We start from the raw sequence: 15,375 nt of genomic DNA on the forward strand, positions 1-15,375 counted from the left end.
TATAAACTTTAGCAGCTCTACACCAATGTAACTTGCATCAGCCAAAGTTTGTATATAAATAAATAAATAGAGATATCCCATCTCCTAGAACTGGAAGGGACCTTGAAAGGTCATCAAGTCCAGCCCCCTGCCTTCACTAGCAGGACCAAGTACTGATTTTGCCCCAGATCCCTAAGTGGCCCCCTCAAGGATTGAACTCACAACCCTGGGTTTAACAGCCAATGCTCAAACCACTGAGCTATCCCTCCCCCCAGTAGGGCGAATGCATACTGGGAATGCATTGAAACAAAATGCAGCACACCACAAGTAGGTATCCCAGTGTACCATATGCCCACCATCTGGAGCAATACCTTTCGGGAATTTTCAAGTGAGTTGTGGTAGAATAAGGATGTCCAGGGATCTCTGGGACGTAGAGGTGAAGTTCCCAACGTGCAACTTCCCCATCCCATCAGATCATCCATATCCATCATTTTTTAAAAAAAATCCCACAAACTCATGCAGCAATTCTCAGTCTCTGCTATCCCTGACAGAAGCATAGAACCCACAGAAAGCTGAGCTATTCTCATGAATATGCAAAGACAGGATGTATGTATGATTCTCCTGTACTTGCAGACCTGCAGGAAGTACTGCAACAAAAGGGGAAGTGAGGATGTGTTTAAGAACAGTCTGCTGAGAAACAATGAAAGAACAATTGAAGGTTGCTGGCAGCATTCACAGAGCAGTTGCAGATGGGAGGGAACACCACTTCTGGGTCTGAAAAACAAGCACTGATGATGGGATTGCATTGTAATGCATGTTTAGGACTATGAACAACAGCTGCAGAACTTTCAGATGTGAAAGGCCACATTCCTGGATCTGTGTGCTGAGCTCATCCCAGCCTTGCAGTGTGGGGACACTAGCATGACAGTGGCATTGACAGTGGAGAAGCGAGTGGTGATAGTATTTTGGAAGCTTGCAATGCCAGATTCCCCATTACCCAGTAAGTCATTTTGGAGTTGGAAACTACACAATGGGGGCCGCTGTTATGCAAGTGTGTAGGGGTCATTAATCATCTCCTACTACACAGGACTGACTCAGCAACTAGTAGATGGATTTGCAGCAATGGGTTTCCCAAAGTGGGGAGGGAGGGAGCAATAGACAACAACATGTATATCCTGTTTTGGCATCGGCCCACCTTGTCACAGACATCAGTAGAAAGAGCTACTCTCCTATTGTTATGGGGATTCCCAGGTATGCTTCGCTGATATCAACGTGGGCTCATCAGGGAAGGTGCATGATGCCTGCATCTTTTAAAACACAGGACTGTTCACGAAGCTGCAAGCAGACACATTCTTCCCAACTAGTAGATTGTCATTGGCTATATTAAAATGCCAATAGTGATTCTGGGCCTATTCCCTTGCTCCCCTGACTCATGAAGCCTTTCGCTGGCCACCTTGACAGCACCAAGGAAAGATTCAACTACTGGCTCAGCAAGTGCAGAATGACAGTTGAATGTGCTTTTGGTAGATTGAAGGGGCACTAGTGTCTACTGACTAGACTGAATCTCAGTGAGAAAAATATCCCAGTGGTTAACGGCTTGTTATGTCCTGCTTACTATGAGGCAAAGGGGAAAAGTTGCTACTAGGGTGGAGATGGTGTAGCTGTCTGCCAACTTTGAACAGTCAGCCATGGGGGTTGTTACAAGAGCTCAAAGTGAAGCTGTGCAGTTGAGGGACGCTTTGAAAGAGCACTTTAATAATCAGCCACAGGAGTGTTCTGTGTTAGTGTTCTCTGGCCCTGGAGCTTTGAGTACTGCTAAATATTTATTTATAAATATGACTAGGTGTTTTCCTGAAGCTATGCTTTCTGTGGTAGTTAGTGTGCATTTACAAGTTCTGTTTGCTTGATTACTGCTATGCATCTGCAATATTGTTGTGAACTAAAGATAGTGATTCTCCAAAAATATAAAAAAAACTTTGCTGAGTGGGAAAAACAATACAGAGAATCAATGTTAAAATTTTGTATAAACAATTTAACGGAGTAAACATTTATGTCCCTTTGAGGGCACAATGTAGTTAGTTGTGGATACAAATACAACAACCACAGTTCTCACAGATCACAGTATGTGTAGCTGCGGTTTTCCTTGCTGTCCTCTGGTGTGGAGTAGTATTGGTAAGGATACATCCCACACCACATTTTTTGGGGTGCAGGGAGCAGCCACCAAGGAATTCTACAAGAACTGCAAAGAAAGGGAAGTCTGGGGCTTTTGGACCTGAAGTCAACCAAGGTCTGCAGCCTGTGAACAAACATAAGAAAATACTCCTTGTCCTGTTGGGACTCCTGGGCCTTTCTCCTGTCTCATCTTTCTCCATGCTGTTCATTGTACTGGCTCTCCAAGTCCTTAGTTCATGATCTGATGCTACACCGCAGGATCTCTTAGAACATGTACTCCCTTATCCTCATTTTTTCCTCTTCCTCATTAGGGTCAGGCATTCTGCAGGTATGGATCAGACTGCCTCAAAGCTGCAACTCCAGAAGCAGCTGACAAAAACCAGACAGATATGTCATTGGATTTACAGTCACAATAGAAAGGGAAAGTTTCAAAACTTGTTTTCCCTATTTCCATAAACACTTTAATAAGAAAGGCTTATTGACACTTCAGCTTTGGAGCACATCAGCACAGCACTGCTTTCCAGACCCAGCCATGGTCCGCCAAGGGAAAGGGGGTGAGTGCGAAGAATTTTCTGCTGCATAAAGCTATACAATTTCAGACTATTCCATGGGTATGAGTATAGGGCAACGTACACTGAATATTAGCACTATTTTCCATCGGTGGTGTTAGCACAGTGGTGCCCAAACTTTTCCTCTTGAACACCTCCCCCCACTTCCCCAGTAATGGAATGTGTCCGCCCCCTGCCCAGGGGGCTGAGAGCAGGGGCCAAGGGCCAAGAGCCAAGAGCAGAGGCAAAGTGGGGCTGGGTGGCTCTCCCTCCCGCATGGTGGCAGGCCCAAGCCCCAGCCCTGCAGTGGCCCTCCCCATATGTTCCTCTGTGCCCCACAGTTTGGGGGACCATCGTATTAAGCAGATCTCAAAGAATACAAAGGCACAGAAGAGCTGCCCCAGCCTGTATGCTGCTAGCTGAACTCACTACTGAGTGGCAGTCTCCTACTGCAGAGGAAGAAATAGAGCAGCCACCCCTATAAACCTTTGGGAGAGAATTGCAGGGTATCTCCATGAAAGCTTCATCAAGATCTCTCAGGAGGATAAGAGGCACCCCTATACACATGAATGATGTGCTCTGCATGCTCCCCCCTGTCCCTGTGGCTTATTTCAAATGGGGAATGAAAAGCAGATGCCAGTTCTACTTCTACTGAACTTGTCTCTTTGTGTACAAGTGAAATAATGAAGAGTTAATACTTTTTTTCTTGTTAACATGTGGATGGGCCAGGCACCATTTTAAAACTCAAACAATGTAAGGAAAAAGGCATGTACACACTTACTTGAGTTTCCTTCCCTGTCATCAGGCTCCATCCGTGTTTGCCTATTGGGATGGCTAGACCATGGCAGAGTCTCAAACAGATCCTGGTTCAAGTATGGCTGGAGCCCCCTACCATGTCTCCTCCCTTTTGCTGTTCATGGTAGGGGGTCTCTGTCTTGGTCTCTTCCAAGGTATCCACAATAGTCTGTGGGGTGCTGGTCTGGTCTCCGCCAAGTATGCTGTGCAGTTCCTTGCTGAAGCAGCAGGTCTGCAGTGCAGCATCAGATCTACTGTTGTACTCCCTGGCCTTGTGGTATCCCCTGTGGTTCCTTCACTTTCACTATACACTGCTGCTGATCCTGTTGTACCCTTTTGCCTACATCTCCCATGCAATCTGGTTGTAGGTGTCCATATTTCTATGGCTTGTCCGTAGTTGTGTTTGCACAGCTTTTTCTGCCCACAGGCCCAGGAACTCCAATACTTCCTGTCTACTCCAGGTAAGAGCATCTAGAATCTGTGTGCACATGGAGCCGGCCTGGTCATTTGGGCAATTGCACACAAGAATGAGCTGCTAGATATTCTCACAGAGTTGGGCAATGAGAAAAGGGCATTTCAAAAAACAGAAGGAAAAAATTAAGAGGATGGTGGTTTCCAGTTTCTATGACCCCAGCGCAGTGGAGTTTAAAATTGTGACTAGAGCAGAGCAGTCACTTTTTCAGGGAATGGGGCATTGTGGGACAGCTGCTGGATAACTGTTAGGATCAACGTACGTCATGCGGTATCTAGACCTGCACCATGTCAACCTCATTAGCCAGCCATGACTATGCCATTTGGGGAGATTGTTTAAAATGACTCAGTACAACCGAGTGCTTATGTGAGTTTGAGTGCAGACACATGCACAAACAGGTTGGCACAAGGTGACTTACACTATTACGGAGCATAGACTAGGCTTGGTCAAAAGGCAAATCATTCTTAATTCTGTAGATCAAAAAGACAAAAGAATTGCCAGTATGGCTTCCTGAGTGTAACTGAATGTGGTTTTTGCTAACATCGCCTGTTTCAAGCCCAAGTTTGGAGAATGTTTGTCAAAATTAAATTGTATTAAAGCTAATGTAAATTCACTCACCCGCAGATTGCCCTATTTGTTCTGGTACATACAGAAGTGAACACTGAACTTTAAGTGTAAATCTAACACCACATGTTTAGTTTAATGACTAGATAAATTGCTAGTGACTTAAGGAATTAATAGTTGAAGTTAGTTATAATTTAGTAGTTTCAGAAGGCTAAAGTTCTCCTACACAGAGTAGAACAAAGTTATAGGAATAGTTTAAAGTCACTTGCCTGGGGTGGGTTTATAGTATGCTGTATACACATTTCAAAAGCCTTTGCAAAAGAAGTTTTCAAAGAGGAAAGTCAGCAGTAAACACCAACAAGAAGGTAATTGGTTCTGGAACTGTTACACACTGAAGTTTAAAATTAAAATCTGATAGATTTTATGGAAGATGAAACTATAAAGACAACTTCTGCTGTAAGTTTTCATACAGCTATTTTGAAAGTCTTCCCTTTCTTGGGCTGTAATTGGCAAAGCTTAGTTTCATTCCCAATTAAGGGCAACAAAAGTTCTTAAAGCAAGAAATGCATCATAATAACTGAACACTAGAACTTCAACTGTACCTGTGGCTAGTCCTCACTTACGAGTTGTAAAGTCAATTTGAAAAGTAGGACAGTACAAAATGACAATGGAATTTGTACATGCACAATTTTAAAAGTTTTAAGCTGTGTAACTACATATTGGTCAACTAATGTTTTACGTTATGAATCTTCATGCCGAGTTTAATACCTATGCTTAAGCTGCACAAATCTCAGTTATGCAGCCATACTGCTAAGTCTAGGTTCCTTGTTCACGTGTCCTTTTGACATTAATTTAATAATGGTTACATTACAATCACAACCTTGGCTGGTTGGAAGGGAACTTAAAGAGAAACTTGACCAGCCCAATAGATAATAGGGGGGGAGGGATAGCTCAGTGGTTTGAGCATTGGCCTGCTAAACCCAGGGTTGTGAGTTCAATCCTTGAGGGGGCCACTTGGGGATCTGGGGCAAAATCAGTACTTGGTCCTGCTAGTGAAGGCAGGGGGCTGGACTTGATGACCTTTCAAGGTCCCTTCCAGTTCTAGGAGATGGGATATCTCCATTTAAAAAAAATAATAATAATAATAATAGAATGTTGGCATTTTAAGAACCATGAGGAAGGAAAAGCTTGAATCTATACCTAAGGAAAGAAAGCTTTCAGGGGGAAAAAGTGAGAAAGTACTGGGATGCAAGGAGTTAACAGCACAGAGTTTGCAGAATGGAAAGACATTAACAGAGAACAGACAACTAAATAGGCCATGGTGATAATGAAACGTACTAGTTCATTAACTTTTTTAGAATTTTTCCATTAAATTTAAATGTCAAATCATTTCATTGTCCATTACTGTTACCAGAGTTGCCAGCTCACCAAGAAATTCTGTGATTTATATACAGTAATTTGGGGTCCTTCTGTGGAATTTAGGTCTAAATTGCTGCATGGTACACAGGAGTATATACACCACAAGAATTTTTATATCCTCCATTACAGTTACTCACCTATTTAAATAAAGTGATTTGTTGTCTGTCCAGAGCCATATTTTTGAACTAGGTGTCTCAAATAGAAACTCTGCTAGGTTTACAGTTATATTGACCCTATAGAGCCATTCAGTACAACCTTCCTTAGCTGATCAGTTTCCCCTCAGATACACTGGAGAAAGTTTATTGCCAGTATCAGCATATTTGCTATACACTACAATAATTTTGAATGTATGGATGCAGAGCAAGAATTTAAACTAGGCATAGAAATCATGAAATCCCTTTCTCTCCTGCTCCATTTAGAAGAATTATTTAAATAAATAAATAAATATAGTGAAAGATCATACCTGTGCTGCTAGGCACATACCTTCTCTAGCAGTTTTGATGGCAGACGAGACTGACAATTCCACTAACTTCATCTGCTACACCCTATTACATTCACTTTTCAAGCAAAGTAGGTGCTGCTTCATCATTGGGATAGCACATGAAGTGGACAGGAACACAGCAACAGAAGATACAAGAATATGGCTAGCCTGATTGTCTAGTGCAGTAGTTTTCACCCTGTAGTCCATGGACTCCTGGGGGGGGTCTGTAGACTATGTTTAAGACTTCCAAAGAGTCTGCACCTCCATTTGAAAATTTTTAAGGGTCTGCAAAAGGTTAAAAACCACTGGTCTAGCGATTTGGTAGTCTAGGGTCCATTAAGACCCTCAATTGGCAGCAAAAAGCTACTCATTTCATTACAAGTTTCAGGGATTTGTGGCACATTTTCTACTATACCTCTAATAATCACGTAGGACAGCACATAATACAACAAGCTTCAGTAATATGGGAAGTCCTGTAGTGAATAGCTGTGCAAGGTCACACAGAGGATGTGTCTGACATACAATGAGAGTGTACTGAATCTATTCAGTTAGTAGTCTTGCTCATTTAATCTTCCCCTCTTGTCTCCCATTATGTGCATCTATCCTCCCAACTCCTGTATTGATAGTGCACTGAATGACCACTAAGTGAAATTTACAAAGTTTCTGATCTGTGATGTTTCTAAGCATGTGTGTTCACTGGACAGTTAAAACTCCTCTCAAAACCTGGGTTAACTCTTAACTCCCCTACCATCAAGTTACATGGCTGGGGGGGGGGGGGGGGGTATAGATTAGAACTAGGGCTCCAGTTTCTCTCACTAGAACCCACCTATTTAGCAGCAAGAACATAGGCAAAGGTCACTTGATTGCCAATAGTCCTCCAATGCCCTTCCCACAATTCTCCTCAATGATAGACAAATTTTCTTGCAATTGACACAAGTGACCTGGAAAGAATCCAAGTGTTTCAGCACAGGGAATCATGGGGTATGCTCCCAGACTCATGGGCAAGTGCAGAAATAATAATGCGGGTAAAGTGCAAGCATCCCCACAGCAAAACTAGGGCACTAATCACGCAGCTTAACTATGCAGTAAAGAGATACCACAAGAGACTCCACAATTTACACCATTAAGAAGTTTCACTTCATTGCCAGTGGAGTGACAAAGAACACCCCAGTGGGGAAAGCAACATAAAACAGTAGGTCCAGGTAGAGGTCAAAGAGAGCAGTTCACTAAAAGAGCCAGGTAGTAAACTGGTGCTGGAACAGCCTGTTTGGGCGCATGTGGTAAATCCCAATCTTGTGCCAGACAAACAACTCTTGACAACTAGTTTCAAACTTGTTAAGTTTGCCCTACAAGCCATGGTTATGTTCATGATATCCCTACCCCTTATTAAAGGTTTACTCCAATCACAAAAAATAAAGAAAATTGGAATTATTCATTAAGATAAATGTATCACAATGTGCAAGGAGTGTCCTGTTTAAGGCACAATTTTTATTACCATTCAAGTTTCTATTTCTACAATGCTACCGTTCCTTTCATGGAACAAATAAACGGTTGTACAACAACTTTTCACCAATATCTGAATTTAAGATAAATGATATCAACTGATCTTTTCATCTGTTGCAGTGGTCTCCACAACTTTGTCTCCACTGCATGTGCTTTTACTCATGCTAAATGGTATATGGTCTAAGATATTTATATCTGTTCTTGCCCTCACCTCAGACCAATTTCATCCTCTGTACATCCTCAAGTTTATATCCTGTTTGGTCTACTACTCATGTTGTACTCTGGCTTGGAATATTCCAGTCCTCTGCTAGCACAGGAGACTAGGAAACATCCACCCCCCTACTTTCAACACCAATATATCTGATGTTCTTGTTCCAATACCCCTGGGTCACTATATGGGGCTGCTGGTTGGCCAGAGAGTAATACAACTCTTACAAGGATTCTTAAACTGGTAACAATAAAATGACTGCTAATATGAAGTTGCATAAGTGGCAGATGTGTGGACTATGGCAGATTGAAATACAAGTGCAGCAGGAGGTTTTTTTGTGTCAACATGCAGTCACTCTCTGCTTAAAAAAAAAAAAAAAAGCCTGCATTTTCGTCTCAGCACCACTAGTCATATTTGTAATTCAGGATACTTTATTAGAGTACTGAATGATATAGTCAATGATGGTTTTGTAGAATATGCAAATCAGCAAAAAAAATTTGATTGACAAAAGTATCTCAGAGATACCATAAAATTACATAAGCCTCATGTGTCTGGTTGGTAAAGTTGCAAAATTCATCCATTAAGTTTTTCATGGTGCTTTATCACTTTCACACTTGTGAGCAAGCAATTTGCAGTGAACAGATCTGAAGTACTGTTAAATATAAAAGTTTGACAATTCTGTTTACTACAACTACATGTAAATATGCTGGAAAACAGTTGTCTTCAAACTTAGAGCAGGTCAAGTCAATCCTGAGGAGATTACTCCAATTTGCCTGAGCAGCAAATAGGCTTCTCATCAGGATTCAACAATAATGAAGTAGACAAGAAAAAAAAAAAAAAAATGTAAAACCAGAACAATTTACAGTCATAATTCCCTCATTTAGACAAGATAGTTGAAATAAGAGCTTACCAGAGGATGAAGACAAAGTAATAAATGCAGTGTTTCAAATCCTTCAGTTTCCAAGGGTTTTAAAATACAAGTTTTTTCAAAAATGTAAAATTCAACTGAAACCATTCATTGTTTACACTGCAATAGGAGAGGTTCATGCATTAACACATTTCCCCTCCCCATATTGGGCAACAGATGAGCCCATATTGCCAATGTATAGTTGGGTAGCAATACATCAACTTAGATGGTAAGCATAGCTTCCGAACATACACAAACCAAGGCTGGAGTTTTTTTCCAGCATAATCACCACTAGTTTATGAAACGGGGTTGACGATCTGTAACTTACCATTCAAGCTAGAAACAAGTTTGAAGGTTCTCAAAGTGCAATAAGAGATAAATTTGGCAAAGTTTATTTCAGCACTATGGAATAGATTTGTGTAACTGAGAATCATGACATTTTTTCAGAAATCTTGAAATATGTGACTTTGTGCAATTTTATATCAGTTACAAAAGTTAGTCTAGTTAAACTTGCTATTCGCTACCATGACAGATGATCATAATTCTATTCTTACAACAGCGAACACAAGCTAGCATTCTATTTAATTATTTATAACCACATTCAGAGCCAAAATAACTGATCTAATTTAAATAAAGATCTTCTGGACACATGCTACCACAATACACTTACCTTCATTTGGTGAAGTTTTCAATCTTGTACAGATAGCATAAACATCTCCATAACATTCTTGTATTTTATGCACTGCATCTGTAGATCGCAGTTCCATAAGGGCACGGAGCTCTTCAAGTGAGATTCCAAAATCTCCATGATTAGATTCTTTTACAGAGTTTTTTACACCACTGTATGCAACTGAGTTGTTAGCCATGTCACCCATGATGTATACAGTCCTTAGTATGAGGAAACAGTTTCCAAAAAGGAAAAAAAAATTTGACTTGAAGTACTTCCAAAAGTAAAATAAATCCTTTAGATATGAAGACAGTCAGATGAGCAGATACACATCACCCAAATAGAAGAGCGCGACAACAGTAACCCTTTCCAGAGAGGAATCTTGAATGTCGTCCCATGGTTAGTTCCTTTTCTTCAAGTTAGTCATATGAGGTGTATAGTCTAGGGAAAAAGAATATTAAAGCCATTATTTATAGCTGACAGGTTTCAGAGTGGTAGCTGTGTTACTCCTCATTATTTATAGCTGTATTTTCAAAACTCTTAAACACTATATTGGAAGAACTTAGTTAAACAAAGTTACATCAAAATAGCAAAAGTGTAAGTTACATTGATGCAGTATTTGATGTATAAAAGCTTCAACCATGTCCTTCAAATCCCTAAGACCCATGTCTATTTTGATGCCTACCATAAATTGTCAACAATAATAGCCAGTCATCTGGTCAAAGAGATTAACGGTTCTCGCTTATGTCTTGAGACTCTAAGGTCTGTGAAATGGGCACAAAGGTTACATAACCTTTCCTGGTTTACACATTTTTGTACTCACTACCCTCAATCCTCCTTGCACTCCCTCCATTTGTTATACCCTCTTGTTTCTTGTGTTAGTGAACTCCTCAGAGCTGGGATTGCCTCTTTCTAGATATACAGTACCCAGCAGTATTGAGTTCCATCTTACCGTGGTCTCTGGATGATACTCTAATAAAAAAACAGCTATAGAAGCATCAGAAAAAAAAAGTTTCCACAGTACCCATATGTTTGCATTCATGAAAGATGGCGTTACTGTGTTAAGATTGTGGGAGTGTGTAAAAGCTTGCTCAGGTCCTGGAATCCAGGGCTTAGTAGACTTCGCAGAGAAAACCTATGACTCAATGAAGCTTCTTCCTTCCACAACTAGTCAGATAACTTGGCCTTCACCTCCACACGCCCATTGGGCATCCTTGTGAAGTTTGATCCCTTCAGTGTTCAGGTAATACTGTATCACTATTCGGACAAACCTCAATCCACCAGCCTCTGAAGGATCTTAGCTCTAGTTCACCCGGAGAATGGGTTTTGGTTACAAACCTATTTCTTCTGCTGGATACCATAAAGCGCTTTCTCTGAGCAGGCCAGTTTATACATTCACTTGATCCAAAATAGTCTGCTTGCTTGCTCACAGTGCACTGAATATAGTTTCCTTCCCACAGTATTTTTTTAAAGTCTCATGCATTTACAGAAGTTGTTACTTCCTTTGATGCAAAGATACTGCAACTGAAAAGTAAACATCTAGACTTAAGGGACAATATCAAGATAATTAAGCCTCTGATATGGCCTTTGTTCCAGCTACCCAGAAAAAGGTGAACTTCAACTAGATCTCAGACCTGAAACAAACTGCATTTTAAGAAATCAGATTTGAATAAGCCCTCTGACCCAGCTATCAATGTTCAGCACTATAATTACAATACATAATGGAATGACAAAAATAGTTACTTACATTACACTTTTCATCCAACTCTGAGTGCTTTTCAAAAAGCAGGCAAGTATCATTATCCCTTTGCCTCAGTTTCTCCACTGCAATGTGATTTGTCCAAGGTCACAATCCAAGAACAAAAAACCCAGATCACTCCTATTCCTAGGATGGAGCTAGATGGCATCTTAGGTCCAGCTATTTGGTCTAGTTTGGATCCTATCTTTCTCAAGTGCTTTAGTTCCCAGAATTTGCTTCTAAGAGTGAATTATGGTTTTACTGGAGGTGAACACTAGAGACCAGAAAAGCAAAGTTGGCTGTTTCTGCAATCTGGAGTCACATGTACAGCACAGTGTTAACTGAGAATATTTTCTTCTGAAATATAAAAAAGGCTTTCAATCATTTCAATGCAAGATTGATTCTAACACAATGTAAATTTCAGCCTACTTGCTGCCAAGCTAAGTGGTATTTTAAAACTGCTGAAGGTGAGAACTAAGAATACATACAATGCTGATGAAAAGTACCAGATTGACAGCCCTAGAAACTGACTCATTTATTTACTCACAAAAAGGAATACAACAGGGTACTAGAAGTATGACGTTCCCTACATGGCTGTCAGCAATGACCTAGAGGGACTATCAGTACATGTCAGCTAGTAGTTCAGTCTCTATGCTTAGTAATTAGCCTCTGAGGGCCAAAGCTGGAGGTTTTATTACTATATGCATCTCAATAAGGCAAACTTAAATCACAAGGCCAAATCACCATCAAGATACTGACAGTCACTACAGAACAAGCTGCATTCAAATTCATGTGCTTGAGACAGAACTGTAGCTTCTCAGTCAGCTAGACCCGTTAACATAATTCAATACAAGTAAAGCCTCCCCCTTCCTTCATGATGGATTCTACATTTTTCATCCAAGGATGTGTAAGCAAAGCTTTACCTGGTATTTTCTAATGAAAGGAAGAAGCTATCCAATGAAGGCTCATACTTTGGACACCCAATGAGAGGTCAGGCCTGGACAGTCAACGTGTTACTTCCATAAAATAGGATTAAAGGAATTGCCCTACAGGATCAGAACTGAGGTCCATCTAGTCCAGTAACAGGTTAGACAGTGGCCAGTGTTAAAAGCTTTTGAGGACAGTTCTAGAACCCCATATATTTGCAAGACAGGATGCAAGTAAGCCAATATACCACAGCAACAATAAAACAACACACTGGAGACAAACCTCATGACATACCATTGGAATTTTGGCAAGATACTATTTTAGCTAAGTAATTCCTCATCCTTGAAGTCACCATATTTAAGGTATTTGCAGCATACAATTAGAACGCTGGCAGATGTTTTTTCATATGTATTTAACAAACCTTTAAGTAAGAGCAATATTGAAAGTAAAGTTTAAAGTAAACAGAGAGAGAGAAAGAAGATCAGATCTCACTCACATGGTGGTCACTTTATTCAAACACTTCATGGACCTTCAAATGTCAAAGTTTCACCAGTTAGATATCCTTTGCAACTGGGTTAGATTATGACCTATTAAAATAGTTTGAAGTTACTTATAGGTTGCAAGCCTTAGCTTTGCAAAGAATTTGACCTTTAACTGCACATTATCATCAGCCCAGCTTTATTATGGGAAAAGACTCCCAAAGTGATTATCTTGGGAAAGCCTCTGACTTAATCTAATTAGTTCAACAAAGAACCAACAAATCTATGAACCCACAGTTTGCATTCTGGTAAGAACTGCCTCCTGATATTTGAATTCACTTGCCATTTCCAAGCGTTTAAGTTTCACAAATTAAATTTTAAGATAGCTGGTGTCAAACAAGATTTTTGTACTGAGGTACTTTAAAAAAAAGAAAAAAAACAAACAAGTTATTTGTGTACAAATTAGGTTGAGATCTTCTGAGCAGATACTGTTTTGTTCCACGAAGCTCCTAGCACACTATAAATTGCTGTATCAATAAATAGTTGAGACTCTCAAAACACACTTCCTGGGCGGGGAGGCAGAAGATGAAAAATTGCTTTGCTAGCAATTATGCTATTTAGGAGAACATGGTCACCTCATATTTTGTTCCTGTGACTAATTTACAAAAAGTTATCAAAGTCTAAAATTGTATGTAGGTTTAAAAAAAACAAAAACAAAAAATAACACACACGCGCGCGAAGAGATTTGGGGTTGAACTGTTGTACAAAGGCGTGTGTTTTGCAATTAAAGTGTAAATAACAGGGTCCAATTTGGCAAGTTGCATAAAATTGTTTATAAAAAACAAAATTAGCATTCAGATTTATACAAAATTGAGGAGTCCAAACTAAACGGAGCCTTAAAGGCTCCTGGAGAGGTAACAAGTTGGCATAAAAATAATTGAGGAAATCTGAAGGGGGGGGGGGGGAAAAGGGTGAAAATATTCCTAGTTGGAGTAACTGAAAAGGTGCTTGGATTAGGTAATTTTGATGGAATGATGCTGCCCCCCCCTTTTGGAGACATTGCTTCTCTGTGTGCAACTTGCTTGAGAGTGGACAGTGTAATGAACAGCTTAAAAGGAGGGAAGCTTAACTAGCATAGCTAAAAGTCTCCCAGAAAACAGTTTTAGTTGACATCTATTTTCAATAGATAAGTTTCTCATTTAATATACCTCCAGCCCTTCAATGGAAAGGAGAACAGCCTCTACCAACATAAAGCTTCATTACTATGGGCTTGTCTACACTTAATGAAAAAGAAAAAGAAAAAAAAATGCAGTGGCACCACTGCAGAGCTTCAGTAAAGATACTACCTACATCGACAGAAGAGCTTCTCCCACCAGTGTAGGTGACTTACCTTCCTGAGAGGCGGTAGCAAGTTTGACAGACCTAGCACTATGTATACCAGGGGTTTGGTTGATTTATATGCATCATTCAGGGGTGTGGATTTTTAACACCCCTGAGCAATGTAATTATACCAAACTAGTTTCCTAGAATAGACCAGGCCTATGGCTCCTGGGTTCCTCAGAATAAAAGTTAGAAGTTCTGAAATCTTTTGATCTGTCAAAGAAGAATTTGATAGCACATTTAAACAGTTTCAGAAGTTCCACTCTTACTAATGAGCTTCTGTTATAAGCTAGGTAAGTGTTCCTTTTACTGAAAATAATGTGAATTGGCTGGTGCTCCAAGACCTTCATCTGGTGGCAACATGGAAGACTAGAAACTGCTGGTGTCTGCAGAGCCTGCTGCCATGGGACCACCTCCTGCAGGTAACAGCACCCATTTAAGACTCAAAGCAGTTTACCAGTTGGAACTTATAACAGATTGTTTGAGAAATCAAGATATCAGAAACTATTGGTCACTCTGTATTTAACGTTAGAGAAGACAGGGCTCTAGAGATTAATGTATTCATAGTGTTCTCCCTCTCCCACATTTAGTGTTCCAGGTTTAAACAGCTGATGAAGAGGATATTAAATGCCTACTAACTTAGCAAGAAAGATCAAATCTTCTTTACATTCCTCTAAAATTCAGAAGTTCCAAACCTGAGTATGGTAAAGGACCAAACTGATACAAGGGTTTAAGGATTTAAGTAGTTCTTTCAAAATATTCCCATGCATTAGTACAAGACTGTTGCAAAAACAGACTGGAGAGGCCTGGAGGCCCTGTGTTTATTCTTCAACCTATGATAAGAGCTTGAAAAAGTGAAGGAACATAATCCTCCTATTATATTACAAAAAGTTATTTTAAGAATTAATGGATGGACGTTTGACACTGAACTGTCCATACAAAAGGCCTTTTGTTTATCTCCCTCTTGAACCAATGTTGAGAAAAGAAATTAATTGGACTTTTCTGCTGGTTTTAGTTTTATTCATGACTGTGAAAGTAAGCTTTTCAAAAATTGAATCAAGGACACTATCTGATATTTCTTGAAAGGCCAATTTAAATATTTTGAAGTATTAAAACAGTATTTAATTTGCAATGCA

General features: G+C 40.1%; 1 protein-coding gene across 6 annotated transcripts in view; it reads right to left on the reverse strand.

The window, feature by feature from the left end:
* The window catches only part of ATP2B1 (ATPase plasma membrane Ca2+ transporting 1), a 108,194-nt gene that overhangs the window by 50,404 nt on the left and 42,415 nt on the right, over window positions 1-15,375 (reverse strand). For 5 of the 6 annotated variants that reach the window (XM_034772589.1, XM_034772561.1, XM_034772568.1 and 2 more), the window contains exon 2: window positions 9,719-10,156. In XM_034772589.1, coding sequence (XP_034628480.1) covers window positions 9,719-9,923 — 205 coding nt within the window. In that variant the 5' untranslated portion in view covers window positions 9,924-10,156. Of the gene's footprint in view, window positions 1-9,718; window positions 10,157-11,462; window positions 11,617-15,375 lie in introns of those variants that run through there. The other variant, XM_034772582.1, reaches the window with a different exon arrangement.

Source organism: Trachemys scripta, chromosome 1, assembly GCF_013100865.1.
Source record: "Trachemys scripta elegans isolate TJP31775 chromosome 1, CAS_Tse_1.0, whole genome shotgun sequence".
Taxonomy (NCBI): Eukaryota; Metazoa; Chordata; order Testudines; family Emydidae; genus Trachemys; species Trachemys scripta.